The sequence below is a fragment of the Nerophis ophidion genome, linkage group LG18 (assembly GCF_033978795.1).
Source record: "Nerophis ophidion isolate RoL-2023_Sa linkage group LG18, RoL_Noph_v1.0, whole genome shotgun sequence".
In the NCBI taxonomy this organism is placed as follows: Eukaryota; Metazoa; Chordata; class Actinopteri; order Syngnathiformes; family Syngnathidae; genus Nerophis; species Nerophis ophidion.
The window spans coordinates 46500534-46522046 of record NC_084628.1 but is presented as its reverse complement, the minus strand read 5'-3'; the positions used below and the strand labels follow the sequence as shown (position 1 = coordinate 46522046).

The window sequence follows — 21513 nt, the reverse complement described above, 5'->3', positions numbered from 1 at the left end:
GATCCACTATGGATTGTACTTTCCCAGTATCATGTTAGACGCGCTTGACATCCATTGCTTTCGAAAGATCCCGAGCCCAGGATTGAACCCAGGACTGCAGGACCTTCGTATTGTGAGGCAGATGCACTAATCCCTGTTCCACCGTGCTGCCTGGTCTTAAGTCAATGACCAAGAACTAAAACTTCCGTTGTTCCCTCATCGATCCCATCCATCCAAGGGGTTGCTGGAGCCTATCTCAGCTACAATCGGGCGGAATGCGGGGTACACCCTGGACAAGTCGCCACCTCATCGCAGGGCCAACACAGATAGACAGACAACACTCACACACTCGAGACCTTTTAGTGTTGCCAATCAACCTATCCCCAGGTGCATGTCTTTGGAGGTGGGAGGAAGCCGGAGTACCCGGAGGGAACCCACGCAGTCACGGGGAGAACATGCAAACTCCACACAGAAAGATCCCGAGCCTGGATTTGAACCCAGGACTGCAGGACCTTCGTATTGTGAGGCAGATGCACTAATCCCTGTTCCACCGTGCTGCCTTGTCTTAAGTGAATGACCAAGAACTAAAACTTCCGTTGTTCCCTCACCAATACCATCCATCCAAGGGGTTGCTGGAGCCTATCCCAGCTGCATTCCCAATTCAGGGCTAACCAAGCTTTGACGTTGCATAGACAGTCGAGAAGGAGCGTCAGGGGGCTGTGGCCTTTTGGAATCGGCAAATGAAACCAGGATGTGGCCTGAAAAATTGGCGATGAAGCCCAATTGCGTGGCTGTTTCTTTGTCAAGAGCAACACAAGTGTTCTTGACCTTTTCATACTATCAGCATACTACTTGATGCAAGCTCTCAAACTTGACAAAAGTCACCTACAAAAGGACCCTCACCCGAGTTCAACCTCGCAGCGTTGCTTCCATTATTCGCTGCAGCTCTCTTTGTTCATTTTCCCTTTCATGCCGACTTAATGAGTCCAAATTCTTTGCATTTGGTGCGTTGTGCAGCCATTAGTGGGCCCGCTCAGCACTCCGCACGTAAACGGAACAGGAAAAAAAAATTGCGCCCACATCGTGCTCACGATTGCCTGCTCACATTTTGATCCCTAATCCGCCTCTCAGTGACTGCGGGGCGTCCTCCTGACCCCTCTTAGTGAACATGTTTAAGACTAATTTTGATTTGTCAGCATCCTACTCAGTTCTAGATAGAGACACACATTTCATGCTTTGTTGCAGAACCCTGTCTGGGTAACCAACCAAGCAAAGCACCTCGCTTCCCTGTGGAGGTTGCTGTACAAAACTTGGTTGTTGGCCAGCTTTGGGGCATCCCACTGTTATGCATCATGGACAGAGCCAGCAAGACTGGGGGGAAAGGGGGAGAGAGGTAAGAGAGAGAGAGATATTGTGCACTGTTGACTAATTCTTTGCAGCCAGGCAGTTAGCAGGGCATCGCCTCCTCGCTATGGTGACCACTTTGGCCGCCTGACAAAGGGTTGTCAAGGCGATAAGACAAAGGGCAGGACTGTTGGAGCTAACTTGAAAAGAGCGAGAGAAAGTGGGAACCAGAGAAAGTCTTTGTCACTGGTGAAGTTGGGGCTAGGCACTGGATCGCTGAGGCTAAGTTCAAAGTTAGGCCCTTCACAACATTTACTGTAATAGAAACACACTCATTGTAATAATAAAAAATGACAAATTGAGAAATTTGGTTCTTAAATGTTTCAAAAGTCTGGCGTTTTATGTCAAGGTTGCGTGTATTTTCAATGTATGCAGGGTTAAGAGTGGTTAAAAACAAAACTGTAGAGAGGCGAAGCCGGCGAACAAGCAGTAGGGCAGGGCACGCTGGAGCCCTGCCCAAGATGGCGGCAAGGAGGCGGAGAATGCGGCTGAGCGGAGAGGCGGGGCGCCCCAGGACCGACGCTACGAGCGATATCAGGTGCGTGGTTCGCAAACCGGGAAACAATTAACATTTCTCCTTATGCTGCATAAAAGGGGAGAAGGAGTTGGAAAGCCTGCAGCAACGGATGAGGAGCGAAAGCGACAGAACAGCGCACGAGAGACGACGACGTGGCCGGCTGACAAGCGACCGAGCGACGCTACGAGCAAGATCAGGTGCGTGGTTCGCAAACCGGGAAACGATTAACATTTCTCCTTATGCTGCATAAAAGGGGAGAAGGAGGAGAGATCAGGGCAGACGGAGTTGGAGAGCCTGCAGCAACGGAAGAGGAGCGAAAGCGAGACAGAACAGCGCACGGGAGACGACGACGCAGCCGGCTGACAAGCGACCGAGCGACGCTAGGAGCGTGGTTCGCAAACCGGGAAACGATTAACATTTCTCCTTATGCTGTATAAAAGGGGAGAAGGAGGAGGGATCGGGGCAGAAGGAGTTGGAGAGCCTGCAGCAACGGAAGAGGAGCGAAATCGAGAGAGAACAGCGCACGAGAGACGACGACGCGGCCGGCTGACAAGCGACCGAGCGACGCTAGGAGCGTGGTTCTCAAACCAGGAAACGATTAACATTTCTCCTTATGCTTCATAAAAGGGGAGAAGGAGGAGAGATCGGGGCAGAAGGAGTTGGAAAGCTTGCAGCAACGGAAGAGGAGCGAAAGCGAGAGAGAACAGCGCACGAGAGACGACGACGCAGCTGGCTGACAAGCGACCGAGCGACGCTACGAGCGAGATCAGGTGCGTGGCTCGCACACCGGGAAACGATGAATATTTCTCCTTACGCTGCATAAAAGGGGAGAAGGAGGAGAGATCAAGGCAGAAGGAGTTGGAGAGCCTGTAGCAACGGAAGAGGAGCGAAAGCGAGACAGAACAGCCCACGGGAGACGACGACGCAGCCGGCTGACAAGCGACCGAGCGACGCTAGGAGCGTGGTTCGCAAACCGGGAAACGATTAACATTTCTCCTTATGCTGCATAAAAGGGGAGAAGGAGGAGAGATCAGGGCAGACGGAATTGAAGAGCCTGCAGCAATGGATGAGGAGCGAAAGCGAGAGAGAACAGCGCATGAGAGACGACGACGCAGCCGGCTGACAAGCGACCGAGCGACGCTACGAGCGAGATCAGGTGCGTGGTTCGCACACCGGGAAATGATTAACATTTCTCCTTATGCTGCATAAATGGGGAGAAGGAGGAGAGATGGGGGCAGAAGGAGTTGGAAAGCCTGCAGCAACGGAAGAGGAGCGAAAGCGAGACAGAACAGCGCACGAGAGACGACGACGCAGCCGGCTGACAAGCGACCGAGCGACGCTACGAGCGAGATCAGGTGCGTGGTTCGCACACCGGGAAATGATTAACATTTCTCCTTACGCTGCATAAATGGGGAGAAGGAGGAGAGATGGGGGCAGAAGGAGTTGGAAAGCCTGCAGCAACGGAAGAGGAGCGAAAGCGAGACAGAAAAGCGCACGGGAGACGACGACCGAGCGACGCTAGGAGCGTGGTTCTCAAACCGGGAAACGATTAACATTTCTCCTTATGCTTCATAAAAGGGGAGAATGAGGAGAGATCGGGGCAGAAGGAGTTGGAAAGCTTGCAGCAACGGAAGAGGAGCGAAAGCGAGAGAGAACAGCGCACGAGAGACGACGACGCAGCCGGCTGACAAGCGACCGAGCGACGCTACGAGCGAGATCAGGTGCGTGGCTCGCACACCGGGAAACAATTAACATTTCTCCTTACGCTGCATAAAAGGGGAGAAGGAGGAGAGATCAGGGCAGACGGAGTTGGAGAGCCTGCAGCAACGGAAGAGGAGCGAAAGCGAGAGAGAACAGCGCACGGGAGATGACGACGCAGCCGGCTGACAAGCGACCGAGCGACGCTAGGAGCGTGGTTCGCAAACCGGGAAACGATTAACATTTCTCCTTATGCTGCATAAAAAGGGGAGAAGGAGGAGAGATCGGGGCAGAAGGAGTTGGAAAGCCTGCAGCAACGGAAGAGGAGCGAAAGCGAGAGAGAACAGCGCACGAGAGACGACGACGCAGCCGGCTGACAAGCGACCGAGCGACGCTACGAGCGAGATCAGGTGCGTGGTTCGCACACCGGGAAACGATTAACATTTCTCCTTACGCTGCATAAAAGGGGAGAAGGAGGAGAGATCAGGGCAGAAGGAGTTGGAAAGCCTGCAGCAACGGAAGAGGAGCGAAAGCAAGACGGAACAGCGCACGGGAGACGACGACGCAGCCGGCTGACAAGCGACCGAGCGACGCTAGGAGCGTGGTTCGCAAACCGGGAAACGATTAACATTTCTCCTTATGCTGCATAAAAGGGGAGAAGGAGGAGAGATCGGGGCAGAAGGAGTTGGAAAGCCTGCAGCAACGGAAGAGGAGCGAAAGCGAGAGAGAACAGCGCACGAGAGACGACGACGCAGCTGGCTGACAAGCGACCGAGCGACGCTACGAGCGAGATCAGGTGCGTGGCTCGCACACCGGGAAATGATTAACATTTCTCCGTATGCTGCATAAAAGGGGAGAAGGAGGAGAGATCAGGGCAGACGGAGTTGGAGAGCCTGCAGCAACGGAAGAGGAGCGAAAGCGAGACAGAACAGCGCACGGGAGACGACGACGCAGCCGGCTGACAAGCGACCGAGCGACGCTAGGAGCGTGGTTCGCAAACCGGGAAACGATTAACATTTCTCCTTATGCTGCCTAAAAGGGGAGAAGGAGGAGAGATCGGGGCAGAAGGAGTTGGAAAGCCTGCAGCAACGGAAGAGGAGCGAAAGCGAGAGAGAACAGCGCACGGGAGACGACGACGCAGCCGGCTGACAAGCGACCGAGCGACGCTACGAGCGAGATCAGGTGCGTGGCTCGCACACCGGGAAACGATTAACATTTCTCCTTACGCTGCATAAAAAGGGAGAAGGAGGAGAGATCAGGGCAGAAGGAGTTGAAGACCCTGCAGCAACGGAAGAGGAGCGAAAGCGAGAGAGAACAGCGCACGAGAGACGACGACGCGGCCGGCTGACAAGCGACCGAGGAGCGAGCAGCGGAGAAGGAGCTGAAAAGCGATTCGACTTGAAGACAAGCTTTATTTGAAAAGATAAGGGTCAAACCTGCTCGACGATCATGTCCTTCCTGAGTGGTCCATGGAACCCGAACGACAGGGAAAGCCGTTCACAAAAACAAATTGTGAAGGTGTGCGCACGCAACATTTGTGAGGGAGGGGCGGGTACAGAGAGAGAGTGAGGTTTTGGATTGATTGTCAATCAAGGCATACTTGGTCAACAGCCATACAGGTCACACTGAGGGTGGCCGTATTAACAACTTTAACACTGTTAAAAATATGCGCCACACTGTGAACCCACACCAAACAAGAATGACAAACACATTTCAGAATTCCAACATCCTTACATCCATTTTCTATCGCTTGTCCCTTTTGGGGTCTATCTCATGCGGGGAACATCCTGGACAAGTCGCCACCTCATCACAGGGCCAACACAGACAGACAACATTCAAACTCACATCCCAACATGCCTCAAACTAATTTCCTCTGACAAACATAAAAAGTGTAGAGAATCAGACATGTTTGTTAGAGGCCTACTGAAAGCCACTACTAGCGACCACGCAGTCTGATAGTTTATATATCAATGATGAAATATTAACATTGCAACACATGCCAATACGGCCGCTTTAGTTTACTAAATTGCAATTTTAAATTTTGCGCAAAGTATCCTGTTGAAAACGTCGGGTATGATGACGCGTGCGGGTGACGTCTCGGGTTGTAGCGGACATTTGTTTCCAGCCCGATCCCAGCTAAAAGTCATCTGCTTTAATCGCATAATTACACAGATTTCCGGACATCTGCGTTGCTGAATCTTTTGCAATTTGTTCCATTAATAATGGAGACGTCAAAGAAGAAAGATGTAGGTGGGAAGCGGTGTATTGCGGTCGGCTGTAGCAAAACACAAACAGCCGGTGTTTCCTGGTTAACATTCCCTACAGATGAAGCTGAAGCTTTAATATGGAACAGAGCGGTCAAGCGAACATGGTTCTCTACCACATGTCAACTGGCAGGTTTCGGTGAGAAAATTGTGGTAATAAGTCGGCTCTTAACGTAGACATGAGCAGCTGTCAAAGAGGCAGCTGCGACTCTCTTGGCTCCTCCGTGGCTTCCCTCAGAGACACAGGCGGTCACCCCACCCCTCAGACTTTAAGGTACGACTATATAATTTCACTTAAACACTAGTAACACAATATGCAGATAAGGGATTTTCCAGAATGATCCTAGTAAATATGTCTAATAACATCTGAATCGCTCCCACTGCCCTCGTCTTTTTTTTCTTTCTTCTAGTCCTTCACTCTCACTATGAATTGATTAACGTGGACCCAGACTTGGTCATTTGTGTGGAATATGTGTTACGTCTGTTCGGCATCGTGGTGCCGGGTTCGATTCCCTCGAGGATGCGTCGAAATAGAACACAGCGAAGGTAAGGTTTAACTATTTATTTGGATAACAAAAGGTGCTAGAAAAAAAAAATACTGGAGCTAAGGAAAGGGAAACAAAAGACGCTAGCATGAAAGCTAGGATAAACAAATAGTAAATTAAACTGGCACATAGGCACACAAAGGGGAAAACAAAACATTTAGCATGAGAGCTAAGAATAAATAAAATTGCGCAGCATGAGAGCTCGCGAGAATACTACAGGAATTGTATGTAAGCAAAAGTGAAAACAAACTAGAGTCCTGGGCAGAAGAATGAAAAGAGGAAGGCTTATAAAGGGAAGGTGATTAACAGAGAACAGGTGTGCAGGAACCGGGAGTAACAGCTGAAACTAATAAGTAACCATGGTGATGGACTAAACGGGAAATAAACGGATCAAACGGAGAATAAGAACAAAGATGGAAAAATAAACAATAATATGTGAAGATCCGAGTCACGGATCGCAACAATATGTACTGAACTGTGCAATCTACTAATAAAAGTATCAATCAATCAAAAAAAACATCTATCCTCATCCACAAATCTTTCATCTTCGCTAAAAATTAATGGGGAAATCGTCGCTTTCTCGGTCCGAATCACTCTAGCTACTAGTGGCCATGACTGTAAACAATATTCAGATGTGAGGAGCTCCACAACCCGTGACGTCACGCGCACATCGTCTGCTACTTCCGGTAAAAGCAAGGCTTTTTGAGAACTTTATCGTGGATGTTCTCTACTAAATCCTTTCAGCAAAAATATGGCAATATGGCGAAATGATCAAGTATGACACATAGAATGGACCTGCTATCCCCGTTTAAATAAGAACATCTCATTTCAGCAAGCCTTTAACACGATAAGTAATGAATAATTCCGCTGGTAATCACAGTGTTAAAAATAAGTTAAAATTATAAAACATTCTTAAGCATTTTAATCCAACCATCCATTTTCTATCGCTCCTGTTCAAGAAGTCACATTAATGGTGAGAACTATTATATTTATTATTGGAATAACAATGTTATTAAAAAAAATAAGAGACTTATTATACTTGGTTTTACTTAAAAGTGCACGCATTTAGTGGTATTCAGTGTTAAAAAATATTATATGGCTCCCACGGAAATACATTTTGAAATATCTGGCTTTCATGGCCCTCTCAGCCAAAAATGTTCCCGACCCCTGCTGCCCTAGTCAGTCGATTGTGGGTGAACAATTCCAACATACCTCAAGCTACTTTTTTCTGACAAACAAAACAATTGTCGAGAATCAGAGATGTTTGTTAAAACACTGTTTCACAGAGGCTTAAAGGGGAACATTATCACAATTTCAAAAGGGTTAAAAACAATAAAAATCAGTTCCCAGTGGCTTGTTTTATTTTTCCGAGTTTTTTTCTGAATTTTACACCTCCTGGAATATCCTTAAAAAAAGCTTTAAAGTTCTTGATTTTCGCTATTTGCGACGCCACCGTCCATTTCCCTGTGACGTCATACAGTGCTGCCAATACAAACAAACAATGGGAATACCACAGCAAGATATAGCGACATGGTTGTATTCACCTGGGTCTTACCACAGCAACGGGGCCCATTTCCGGCATAAACACTCGACTGGGTCATAAGAACCTGTTTACAACTTTCTAAATATGTGTTTTAATGTGGGGTTGTGACTGTTTTGAAATACTTATTAGGTCGTAGTAAGCCCTAGCCCCTAGAGGCCACACACATTATATATATATATATATATATATATATATATATATATATATATATATATATATATACTTGTTTATGGCCACAAAACCCTAGAGCCGGTCGGAAGTATGGAGGCAGACAGCGAAAACGAAATTGAAGAAGAAACTGAAGCTATTCGGCCATAGCATGGGTGTACCTAATGAAGTGGCCCATAGCATGGCTGCCTTATTAGCATCGCCGGTAAAATGTGCGGACCAAACGATCAGGACTTTCGCATCTTGTGACACTGGAGCAACTTAAATCCGTCGATTGGTAAGTGTTTGTTTCGCATTAAATGTGGGTATCTAGTTTCAAATGTACATACAGCTAGCGTAAATAGCATGTTAGCATCAATTAGCGTAGCATGTTAGCATCGATTAGCTGGCAGTCATGCCGTGACCAAATATGTCTGATTAGCACATAAGTCAACAACATCAACAAAACTCACCTTTGTGATTTGGTTGACTTAATGGTTGCAAATGCATCTGCAGGTTATCCATACATCTCTGTGCCATGTCTGTCTTAGCATCGCCGGTCAAATGTGGGGACACTCTGGTACATTCAATGGGGGTCTGGCGGCAGATTTCTTGCCAGTGGTGCAACTTGAATCCCTCCCTGTTAGTGTTGTTACACCCTCCGACAACACACCCACCAGGCATGATGTCTCCAAGGTTCCAGAAAATAGTCGAAAAAAACGTAAAACAACAGAGCTGAGACCCCAAGTTTGTAATGTGTTGAAAATGAATATGGTGGGTGTGTTACCTCGGTGACGTCATGTTCTGTTGCATCGCTACAAGACCGCTAAACAGAAATGCGTTTAATTCGCCAAAATTCACCCATTTAGAGTTCGGAAATCGGTTAAAAAAATACATGGTCTTTTTTCTGCAACATCAAGGTATATATTGACGCTTACATAGGTCTGCTGATAATGTTCCTCTTTACGAGAGGACTGCATCATTTTATAAGATTGTACGGTTTTTGTATTTGTTAGTCGGCTGGCTGCATGTTGACTTAAACCACTAAATCAGGAGTGTCGAACATGCGGCCCGCGGGCCGGATCAGGCCCACCAACAGCTTTTATCCGGCCCGCGGGATGAGTTTGCTAAGTATAAAATCGAGCCGAAATTTGTGAATGAAAGAAACTGCTTTTTTAAATGTGTCCACTAGATGTCACAATAGCAATTCCTCGTATCTTTGTAGATGATGCTACATATGTAAAAAAATAAAAATAAACCACTTGATGTTAGTGCACCAGTCAAGGAAAATGAGCAAACTACATAAATAACATCATTTTATTTGGTTTTGATATAATTTTTTTATCTTTATTGATTAAAAAAGAACTCCAATGAGTTAACTGATGAGCATTATCACGTAATTTATTCAGAAAGTATAAATAACGACAACTAAAGATAGAAAACCATGACTTGATTAACGTAGACCCCGACTTAAGTTGAAAAACTTATTGGGGTGTTACCATTTAGTGGTCAATTGTACGGAATATGTACTGTACTTGCCACAGTTATTTGGTGACGAACCCCAAGATGCAGAGATGGAGGCAGGCATGGAATGTGAAAAGATGATTTAATTAAATACTTAGACAAAAACAAAACCAAAAGGGTACAAACACAAAGCATGCACGAGGCGGATAATCAAACAAAAGGAGCTAGCCTGGGAGCTAGAAAATAACAAACAGGAGCTTAGCGTGGAAGCTAGCGGGTAGCGAACAGGCAAACAGAAGTCGTACTTGTATAATGAAAAATAAAACGGAAGCAGGGAACAAAAAACAGTAAGCTACAAACATCAACTGAATATAGCTTACCGCTACGCTGCAAAGACAAGGTACGACACGACAGGAGCGATAACACATCACAAGACGTGACATCGACAAGACAATACAATGATCCAGCAACTGACACAAGACAAAAGGAGGTACAAATAGGAGCCGGCTGATTGGCAACAGGTGTGGCCAGATGCCAATCAGCCGCAGCTGAAGGGGAACACAGCACTCAGGGAACAAGACAGGAAGCTGACAAAATAAGAGCACTAGACAGGAACTAAGGACAGGAAATACTAAACACACTGAGGAGGAACGCAGCACTCAGGGAACAAGACAGGAAGCTGACAAATTAAGAGCACTTGACAGGAACTAAGGACAGGAAATACTAAACACACTGAGGAGGAACACAGCACTCAGGGAACAAGACAGGAAGCTGACAAATTAAGAGCACTTGACAGGAACTAAAAGACAGTAAATACTAAACACTCTGAGGAGGAACACAGCACTCAGGGAACAAGACAGGAAGCTGACAAATTAAGAGCACTTGACAGGAACTAAGGACAGGAAATACTAAACACACTGAGGAGGAACACAGCACTCAGGGAACAAGACAGGAAGCTGACAAAATAAGAGCACTAGACAGGAACTAAGGACAGGAAATACTAAACACACTGAGGAGGAACACAGCACTCAGGGAACAAGACAGGAAGCTGACAAAATAAGAGCACTAGACAGGAACTAAGGACAGGAAATACTAAACACACTGAGGAGGAACACAGCACTCAGGGAACAAGACAGGAAGCTGACAAAATAAGAGCACTAGACAGGAACTAAGGACAGGAAATACTAAACACACAGAGGAGGAACACAGCACTCAGGGAACAAGACAGGAAGCTGACAAAATAAGAGCACTAGACAGGAACTAAGGACAGGAAATACTAAACACACTGAGGAGGAACACAGCACTCAGGGAACAAGACAGGAAGCTGACAAAATAAGAGCACTAGACAGGAACTAAGGACAGGAAATACTAAACACACTGAGGAGGAACACAGCACTCAGGGAACAAGACAGGAAGCTGACAAATTAAGAGCACTTGACAGGAACTAAAAGACAGGAAATACTAAACACACTGAGGAGGAACACAGCACTCAGGGAACAAGACAGGAAGCTGACAAAATAAGAGCACTAGACAGGAACTAATGACAGGAAATACTAAACACACTGAGGAGGAACACAGCACTCAGGGAACAAGACAGGAAGCTGACAAAATAAGAGCACTAGACAGGAACTAAGGACAGGAACTACTAAACACACTGAGGAGGAACACAGCACTCAGGGAACAAGACAGGAAGCTGACAAAATAAGAGGACTAGACAGGAACTAAGGACAGGAAATACTAAACACACTGAGGAGGAACACAGCACTCAGGGAACAAGACAGGAAGCTGACAAAATAAGAGCACTAGACAGGAACTAAGGACAGGAAATACTAAACACACTGAGGAGGAACACAGCACTCAGGGAACAAGACAGGAAGCTGACAAAATAAGAGGACTAGACAGGAACTAAGGACAGGAAATACTAAACACACTGAGGAGGAACACAGCACTCAGGGAACAAGACAGGAAGCTGACAAAATAAGAGCACTAGACAGGAACTAAGGACAGGAAATACTAAACACACTGAGGAGGAACACAGCACTCAGGGAACAAGACAGGAAGCTGACAAAATAAGAGGACTAGACAGGAACTAAGGACAGGAAATACTAAACACATTGAGGAGGAACACAGCACTCAGGGAACAAGACAGGAAGCTGACAAAATAAGAGCACTAGACAGGAACAAAGGACAGGAAATACTAAACACACTGAGGAGGAACACAGCACTCAGGGAACAAGACAGGAAGCTGACAAAATAAGAGCACTAGACAGGAACTAAAAGACAGGAATACTAAACACAGGAAACATACAAATGCAGAGGAAAAAAACTAAAACATAAGACAAACAATGTTGTCAGGGGCAAGCAAAATACTAATAAAAGTTTCAATCAATCAATACTACTGACCGCTACAAGTGTAAAAAAACCCCTACATTATTATTATTTGTACATTTTCAGAATGTATTTGTTCTATTTTTAAACAAAGAAAACAATCTGAAGTTGTCTTTATTTTGAAGTTATCGTGCCGTGATTTGACCACTCGGGAGTAGATTTTTCTCCATGTGGCCCCCCATCTAAAAGGAGTTTGACACCCCTGCACTAAATGAACCCCTACTATCCTGCACATTTATCCAGATTTTCACCAAAATCCATCAGTGCTCTGCAGTTTTACACAAAGTTTCCTTGCCCAACCCCAAACTAACAGTGAGCAAAACAAAGCATCTCCCTTTTTGCACTTGGTGGAGGTAATAAAACCCTGAAAGTGTCTCCTCTGGGGGGTCCTTTGAGCTCGCAATAGGGGCCTAGTTTGCCATCAAACAAACCATTGTGCGGCCAGCACAGAGCCAGGAATCAAACATGCGTACACTTGACTGCACATACATGCGAGAGGTTAGAGGCGTCAGAAAACATGTTTTGTTGCAGCTCGAGCGCTGTAGAGGAGTCGGGGCGTACCTGTGAGGAGTAGCAGGAGGAGGCCGACCAGAGTGAGGAGCGTGGGAACGTCAGCAGAGAGAATGTCGCCTGGAGAGGAGCTCTTCCTCTCCTCCACCTTCATCTTGTGTCCTGGGCAGAGGCGTTCTCCCACTTAGAGAACATGGTTTAACCACGCCGGGCACGTCTCTGTGAGTCCACAGCGCCTGCAACACTGGCCTCTTTCCTGGCGACACTGACTGAACCCCACTCTCACTCACACAGCCAACAACAGCCAACTCTGTGTGTGTGTGTGTGTGTGTGTGTGTGTGTGTGTGTGTGTGTGTGTGTGTGTGTGTGTTCTGGCAATGCGTACTTAATGGGGACCTCGCTCTGTTTACACCGTTGACGTCCTGTCAGGGGAGGCAAGTGAGGCAGTGCCACCGAAACTAAGTAATAAAATAATTAAATAAATAAATGATAAATGGGTTGTACTTGTATAGCGCTTTTCTACCTTCAAGGTACTCAAAGCGCTTTGACACTACTTCCACATTTACCCATTCACACACACATTCACACACTGATGGAGGGAGCTGCCATGCAAGGCGCCAACCAGCACCCATCAGGAGCAAGGGTGAAGTGTCTTGCTCAGGACACAACGGACGTGACGAGGTTGGTTCTAGGTGGGATTTGAACCAGTGACCCTCGGGTTGCGCACGGCCACTCTCCCACTGCGCCACGCCGTCCCAAATATGAATAAAAATAAAATAGGTTTTAATATTTCTCTTTTGGTTTATGCTTTCCCAGTGATTTTGGTGTGTTTGCTATATATTTTGATAATCCATCCATCCATTTTCTACCGCTTATTCCCTTTTGGGGTCGTGGGGGGCGCTGGCGCCTATCTCAGCTACAATCGGGCGGAAGGCGGGGTACACCCTGGACAAGTCGCCACCTCATCGCAGGGCCAACACAGATAGACAGACAACATTCACACTCACATTCACACACTAGGGACCATTTAGTGTTGCCAATCAACCTATCCCCAGGTGCATGTCTTTGGAAGTGGGAGGAAGCCGGAGTACACGGAGGGAACCCACGCATTCACGGGGAGAACATGCAAACTCCAATTTCCATTGAAATTCCATATTTCCGGATCAAAACAACGCAGCAGACGAGAAGTGAGGCAGACACAGGCGGTGCCTCCACGGCTACACACAGTGCATAGTCGGATCCAATCTGAAGATTTTTAAGCTTTGGCCCATAAAACATGTTCACTGGATAGTTTATTTTCATTCAGCATTTTCCATCTGTCTATATATGCAGCTGTGCTCATAGGTTTACATATCCTGGGAGGATTTATGATTTCTCGGCCATTTTTCAGAGAATATGAATGATAACACAAAAAACTTTCTTCTACTCATGCTTAATAGTTGTGTGAAGCTAAATATTTGCAAACAACTGTGTATACTCTTTTTAAATCAAAATCAATCAATCAATCAATCAATGTTTACTTATATAGCCCTAAATCACTAGTGTCTCAAAGGGCTGCACAAACCACAACACGAACCACTACGACATTCTCGGTAGGCCCACATAAGGGCAAGGAAAACTCACACCCAGTGGGACGTCGGTGACAATGATGACTATGAGAACCTTGGAGAGGAGGAAAGCAATGGATGTCGAGCGGGTCTAACATGATGCTGTGAAAGTTCAATCCATAATGGATCCAACACAGTCGCAAGAGTCCAGTTCAAAGCGGATCCAACACAGCAGCGAGAGTCCCGTTCACAGCGGAGCCAACAGGTAACCATCCCAAGCGGAGGCGGATGTCCCCAGCCGATACACAGGCAAGCAGTACATGGCCACCGGATCGGACCGTACCCCCTCCACAAGGGAGAGTGGGACATAGGAGAAAAAGAAAAGAAACGGCAGATCAACTGGTCTAAAAAGAGAGTCTATTTAAAGGCTAGAGTATACAAATGAGTTTTAAGGTGAGACTTAAATGCTTCTACTGAGGTGGCATCTCGAACTGTTACCGGAAGGGCATTCCAGAGTACTGGAGCCCGAAATGAAAACGCTCTATAGCCCGCAGACTTTTTTTGGGCTTTAGGAATCACTCATAAGCCGGAGTCTTTTGAAGGCAGATTTCTTGCCGGGACATATGGTACAATACAATCTGCAAGATAGGATGGAGCTAGACCGTGTAGTATTTTATACGTAAGTAGTAAAACCTTAAAGTCACATCTTAAGTGCACAGGAAGCCCGTGCAGGTGAGCCAGTATAGGTATATATGTATGTATATATGTATATAAAGGTATATACAGTATAGGTATATATGTATGTATATATGTATATAAAGGTATATACAGTATAGGTATATATGTATATACAGTATAGGTATATATGTATGTATATATGTATATAAAGGTATATACAGTACAGGCGTAATGTGATCAAACTTTCTTGTTCTTGTCAAAAGTCTAGCAGCCGCATTTTGTACCAACTGTAATCTTTTAATGCTAGACATGGGGAGACCTGAAAATAATACGTTACAGTAATCGAGGCGAGACGTAACAAACGCATGGATAATGATCTCGGCGTCTTTAGTGGACAGAATGGAGCGAATTTTAGCGATATTACGGAGATGAAAGAAGGCCGTTTTAGTAACGCTTTTAATGTGTGACTCAAAGGAGAGAGTTGGGTCGAAGATAATACCCAGATTTTTTACCGAGTCACCTTGTTTTATCATTTGGTTGTCAAATATTAGAGTTGTATTATTAAATAGAGGTCGGTGTCTAGCAGGACCGATAATCAGCATTTCCGTTTTTTTGGCGTTAAGTTGCAAAAAGTTAGCGGACATCCATTGTTTAATTTCACGACAAAAGAAAGTACCCAAATGACCCTGATCAAAAGTTTACATACACCAGTGACTTTGATCTGATAACATGCATAAAAGTTGACACAAACAGGTTTGAATGGCTAATCAAGGTTCCAATCCTTACCTGTGACCTGTTTGTTTGTAATTGATGTGTGTGTATAAAACGTCAGTTAGTTTCTGGGCTTCTGACAGACCATTGCATCTTTCATCCAGTGCTGCACAGATGTTTCTGGATTCTGAGTCATGGGGAAGACAAAGAATTGTCAAAGGATCTGCGAGGAAAGGTAATTGAACTGCATAAAAGAGGAAAGATAGCCAAGGAATTGAGAATGCCAATCAGCTGTGTTCAAACGCTGATTAAGAAGTGTAAAATGATAGATTCAGGTAGACCAGCAAAGATTTCAGCCACAACTGCCAGGAAAATTGCTCGAGATGTAAAGAAAAATCCACAAATACCTTCAGCTGAAATACAGGACTCTGTGAAAAATGGTGGTGTGGCTGTTTCAAGATGCACAATAAAGAGGCACTTGAAGAAAAATGGGCTGCATGGTCGAGTCGCCGGAAAAAGCCATTTCTGCGCAAATTTCACAAAGTATCCCGCTTACATTACGCTAAACAGCACAGAGACAAGCCTCAAAACTTCTGGAACAAAGTAACTTGGAGTGATGGCTACATCATATATTTATCATTCATATTTTCTGAAGAATGGCCAAGAAATCATAAATTCTCTCAGGGTTTGTAAACTAAGGAGCACAACTGTATGGTAGTTGGAGTTGCAGACAACTTCAGTACTGCTAAAGGCCTACTGAAAGCCACTACTAGCGACCACGCAGTCTGATAGTTTATATATCAATGATCAATCAATCAATCAATCAATGTTTACTTATATAGCCCTAAATCACTAGTGTCTCAAAGGGCTGCACAAACCACCACCACATCCTCGGTAGGCCCACATAAGGGCAAGGAAAACTCACACCCAGTGGGACGTCGGTGACAATGATGCCTATGAGAACCTTGGAGAGGAGGAAAGCAATGGATGTCGAGCGGGTCTAACATGATACTGTGAAAGTTCAATCCATAATGGATCCAACACAGTCGCGAGAGTCCAGTCCAAAGCGGATCCACCACAGCAGCGAGAGTCCCGTTCACAGCGGAGCCAGCAGGAAACCATCCCAAGCGGAGGCGGATCAGCAGCGCAGAGATGTCCCCAGCCGATACACAGGCAAGCAGTACATGGCCACCGGATCGGACCGGACCCCCTCCACAGGGGAGAGTGGGACATAGAAGAAAAAGAAAAGAAACAGCAGATCAACTGGTCTAAAAAGGGAGTCTATTTAAAGGCTAGAGTATACAAATGATGAAATATTAACATTGCAACACATGCCAATACGGCCTTTTTAGTTTACTAAATTGCCACTTTAAATTTCCCGCAAAGAATCCTGTTGAAAACGTCAGTATGTTATAGCTGACTTTTTTTCCAGCCCGATCCCAGCTATAATTTGTCGGCTTTAATTGCATACTTACACAATATTCTGGACATCTGTGTTGCTGAATCTTTTGCAATTTGTTCAAGAAGAAAGATGTAGGTGGGAAGCGGTGTATCGCAGCTGCCTTTAGCCACACAAACACAGCCTTTCCTTGTTTACATTCCCCAAGGTGAAGCTTTAATATGGAACAGAGCGGTCAAGTGAACATAGTTCCCGACCACATGTCAACCGGCAGGTTTCGTTGAGAAAATTGTGGTAATAAGTCGGCTCTTACCGTAGACATGAGCAGAGCTTGCGTCGTTCCTTGTGTAAAAAGAGGCAGCTGCGACTTTCTTGCCCCCTCCGTGGCTTCCCTCAGAGACACTGGCGGTCACCACACCCCTCCGACTTTCAGGTACGACAGTATAATCTCACTACAACACTAGTAACACAATAAACAGAGAAGGGATTTTCCAGAATCATCCTAGTAAATGTGCCTAATAACATCTGAATCGGGGCTTCACGGTGGGAGAGGGGTTAGTGCGTCTGCCTCACAATACGACGTTCCTGCAGTCCTGGGTTCAAATCCAGGCTCGGGATCTTTCTGTGTGGAGTTTGCATGTTCTCCCCGTGAATGCGTGGGTTCCCTCCGGGTACTCCGGCTTCCTCCCACCTCCAAAGACATGCACCTGGGGATAGGTTGATTGGCAACACTAAATGGTCCCCAGTGTGTGAATGTGAGTGTGAATGTTGTCTGTCTATCTGTGTTGGCCCTGCGATGAGGTGGCGACTTGTCCAGGGTGTACCCTGTTCCGCCCGATTGTAGCTGAGATAGGCGCCAGCGCCCCCCGTGACCCCGAAAGGGAATAAGCGGTAGTAAATGGATGGATGGATGGAACATCTGAATCGCTCCGACTGCCCTGTTTTCTTATTTTATTTTTTTATTTTTCTTGCAAGTCCTTCACTCTCACTATCCTCATCCACGAATATTTCATCCTCGCTCAAATTAATGGGGAAATCGTTGCTTTCTCGGTCCGAATCGCTTTAGCTGCTGGTGGCCATGATTATAAACAATGTTCAGATGTGAGGAGCTCCACAACCCGTGACGTCACGCGCACATCGTCTGCTACTTCCGGAACAGGCAAGGTTTTTTTATTAGCGACCAAAAGTTGAGAACTTTGTCGTGGATGTTCTCTACTAAATCCTTTCAGCAAAAATATGGCAATATGGCGAAATGATCAAGTATGACACATAGAATGGACCTGCTATCCCCGTTTAAATAAGAACATCTCATTTCAGTAGGACTTTAAATAGCAGTTTTCAGTATTGTCACAGAAGATGCAGGATTTGCTTTAACATTTAACTGGTGAAACTTCTTATAAGAAGACAGCTGTAGTGCTGCATTCTGAGAATCACATCATATGTAATTTGAGCTTTTTTTTAATTTTTATAAATGGTCCTCAGTAGTCACGTACAAATTTGTGTGAATTATGCAAAATGATTTCAATTTGGTCCCCATGAACCATATTCACTATATTTCCTCGATGGTTCCCAGTAAGAATGATCAGCACATTACTTCATCAATCCAGAGATTTAAAGACGTGTATGAGCCAACTGGGCAGTGGACTTTTTACCTCATTTTTTGTATGCCTCCACAACTTGTAGAAAGGGTGGTCCCTACAAGTCCTGATCAAAAACTTGGTCCCCGTTCCAAATGATAACCAGTATGTGTGTGTGTGTGTGTGTGTGTGTGTGTGTGTGATAGAGACAGTATGGATGAGCGTCCCTGTTTACACGCCACATTGCACTTTTAGAATGCAGCTCGAGAGAAAAACCACTCGGCAGCATATGAATTAATTGAGAAGTGGAGCTGGTGAAAGGCTCACGGACTCTGCAAGAATTCCAGTTGAAAAGTGTGAGTGCGTAGTACTTCAGGGGTTTTAACTGCGGCCCACTTCAGCTCAAACTTGTTTTTTATCTTTTTTTATTACCGTTCACATTTATGAAAATTCACAAATTGCACACACTTGACTATGAATTATACGTGACTCTAAATTACCGTATTTTTTGGGTTATAACTCAGTTTTTTTTTCATGGTTTGACTTATCTTTGGAGCGATTTATGTGTGAAATTATTAACACATTTCCGTGAAATATCAAATAATATTATTTATCTCATTCACGTAAGAGACTAGAAGTATATCAGAAATCGTCACACACACACACACACACACACGTCAACCAATAACAATTCGGCAGGGGCGGGTCATGGCAGAAGTGCATTGTGGGAAAAAAAAGATGCTACCTGCTTCTACAAACCCCGTTTCCATATGAGTTGGGAAATTGTGTTAGATGTAAATATAAACAGAATACAATGATTTGCAAATCCTTTTCAACCCATATTCAGTTGAATATGCTACAAAGACAACATATTTGATGTTCAAACTCATAAACTTTTTTTTTTTTTTGCAAATAATAATCAACTTACAATTTCATGGCTGCAACAGGTGCCAAAGTAGTTGGGAAAGGGCATGTTCACCACTGTGTTACATCACTTTTTCTCTTAACAACATTCAATAAACGTTTGGGAACTGAGGAAACTAATTGTTGAAGCTTTGAAAGTGGAATTCTTTCCATTCTTGTTTTATGTAGAGCTTCAGTCGTTCAACAGTCCCGGGTCTCCGCTGTCGTATTTTACGCTTCATAATGCATGACACATTTTCGATGAGAGACAGGTCTGGACTGCAGGCGGGCCAGGAAAGTACACGCACTCTTTTACTAAGAAGAAACGCTGTTGTAACACGTGGCTTGGCATTGTTTTGCTGAAATAAGCAGGGGCGTCCATGAAAAAGATGGCGCTTGGATGGCAGCATATGTTGTTCCAAAACCTGTATGGACCATTCAGCATTAATGGTGCCTTCACAGATGTGTAAGTTACCCATGCCTTGGGCACTAATACACCCCCATACCATCACAGATACTGGCTTTTGAACTTTGCGCCTATAGCAATCTGGATGGTTATTTTCCTCTTTGTTCTGGAGGACACCACGTCCTCTGTTTCCAAATATAATTTGAAATGTGGACTCGTCAGACCACAGAACACTTTTCCACTTTGCATCAGTCCATCTTAGATGAGCTCGGGCCCAGCCAAGCCGGCGGCGTTTCAGGATATTGTTGATGAATGGGTTTGGCTTTGCATAGTAGAGTTTTAACTTGCACTTACAGATGTAGCGACCAACTGTAGTTACTGACAGTGGTTTTATAAAGTGTTCCTGAGCCCATGGGGTGATATCCTTTACACACTGATGTGGGTTTTTGATGCAGTACCGCCTGAGGGCTCAAAAGTCCGTAATATCATCGCTTTCGTGCAGTGATTTCTCCAGATTCTCTAAATTTTTTGATGATTTTACGGACCGTAGATGGTAAAAATCCCTAAATTCTTTGCAATAGCTCGTTGAGAAATGTTGTTCTAAAACTGTTTGACAATTTGTTTACAAATTGGTGACCTTCGCCCCATCCTTGTTCGTGAATTACTTAGCATTTCATGGAAGCTGCTTTTATAGCCAATCATGGCACCCGCCTGTTCCCAATTAGCCTGCACACCTGTTGGATGTTCCAAAATAAGTGCTTGATGAGCATTCCTCAACTTTATCAGTATTTATTGCCACCTTTCCCAACTTCTTTGTCACGTGTTGCTGGCATCAAATTCTAAAGTTAATGATTGTTTGCAATAAAAAAAATGTTTATGAGTTTGAACATCAAATATGTTGTCTTTGTAGCATATTCAACTGAATATGGGTTGAAAAGGATTTGCAAATCATTGTATTCTGTTTATATTTACATCTAACACAATTTCCCAACTCATATGGAAACAGGGTTTGTATTATTACACCCAAAAATGTGCTTAGTTTTACCCTTTCAATGTCTATTTGTATTTGTGTTTCTCTTCTACTGTTACATTGTAATTGCATGCGTGTTGGAAAGAAACGGACATCAACCAACCAATGGTGGGATTTTTTTTATGCTTAATATTTAATGTTTCTATTAATAACAAGAAAATAAGGAAAGTTGTCGTACTCGGGATGACCGCTAGATGGCGGCAAAGTTACAGTCAGGCAGAAAACAGAGAGGCTCCCTCAGTACTGTCAGCAAAAGGTATAAGTTTGTTTTTTTTTTGTCCCTGAATATTGTTATGTGAGTGAAAATATACGAGTAATAAGAAATTGGATGTCCTGTGGAAAGAATTAGGCAATTCGGGTTCAAAGACTTTCATAATTGACAAATGAAGAAATGGCGTGAAATAGAACATGTTAGTGACGTAAATACACGGAGACTCACCAAACACGTCGAAATTGTAGCATGGTGGACGGTGCTCAAAAAGGGACAATTTAAATGTCATTTAAATATCCTCATAGATTATCTAGAATATTTAAAATGACAGCAAATGCTAAATGTGCGTTTTTAACAACTTCCTGTCGACAGCATAAGACTCGCTGTTGACCAATGAGAGAAGAGAGTGGCTTGACTCCAGCTTGTGACGCGTTTTCGTGCGCTTGGATTTTTTAAAAGCTTAGCGACGACAACGCCGTGTATTTTTTATTTATTTACTGGGGTTTTTTTCTAAATTACTGCAAACATTTTTTTAAACACTCACAAAGAGAAATATGTACAGAATGGAACTGTTATTATTGTGTTAATTAAG

At 44.8% G+C, this 21513-nt stretch overlaps 1 protein-coding gene across 2 annotated transcripts in view; it reads right to left on the bottom strand.

The window, feature by feature from the left end:
* Positions 1-21288, bottom strand: part of hepacama (hepatic and glial cell adhesion molecule a) — a 45494-nt gene extending 24206 nt beyond the window's left edge. Inside the window, exon 1 of one of the 2 annotated variants that reach the window (XM_061878409.1) lies at positions 21150-21288. In XM_061878409.1, coding sequence (XP_061734393.1) covers positions 21150-21210 — 61 coding nt within the window. In that variant the 5' untranslated portion in view covers positions 21211-21288. Of the gene's footprint in view, positions 1-12510; positions 12744-21149 lie in introns of those variants that run through there. The other variant, XM_061878408.1, reaches the window with a different exon arrangement.
* Between the last annotated feature and the right edge of the window lie 225 nt (positions 21289-21513).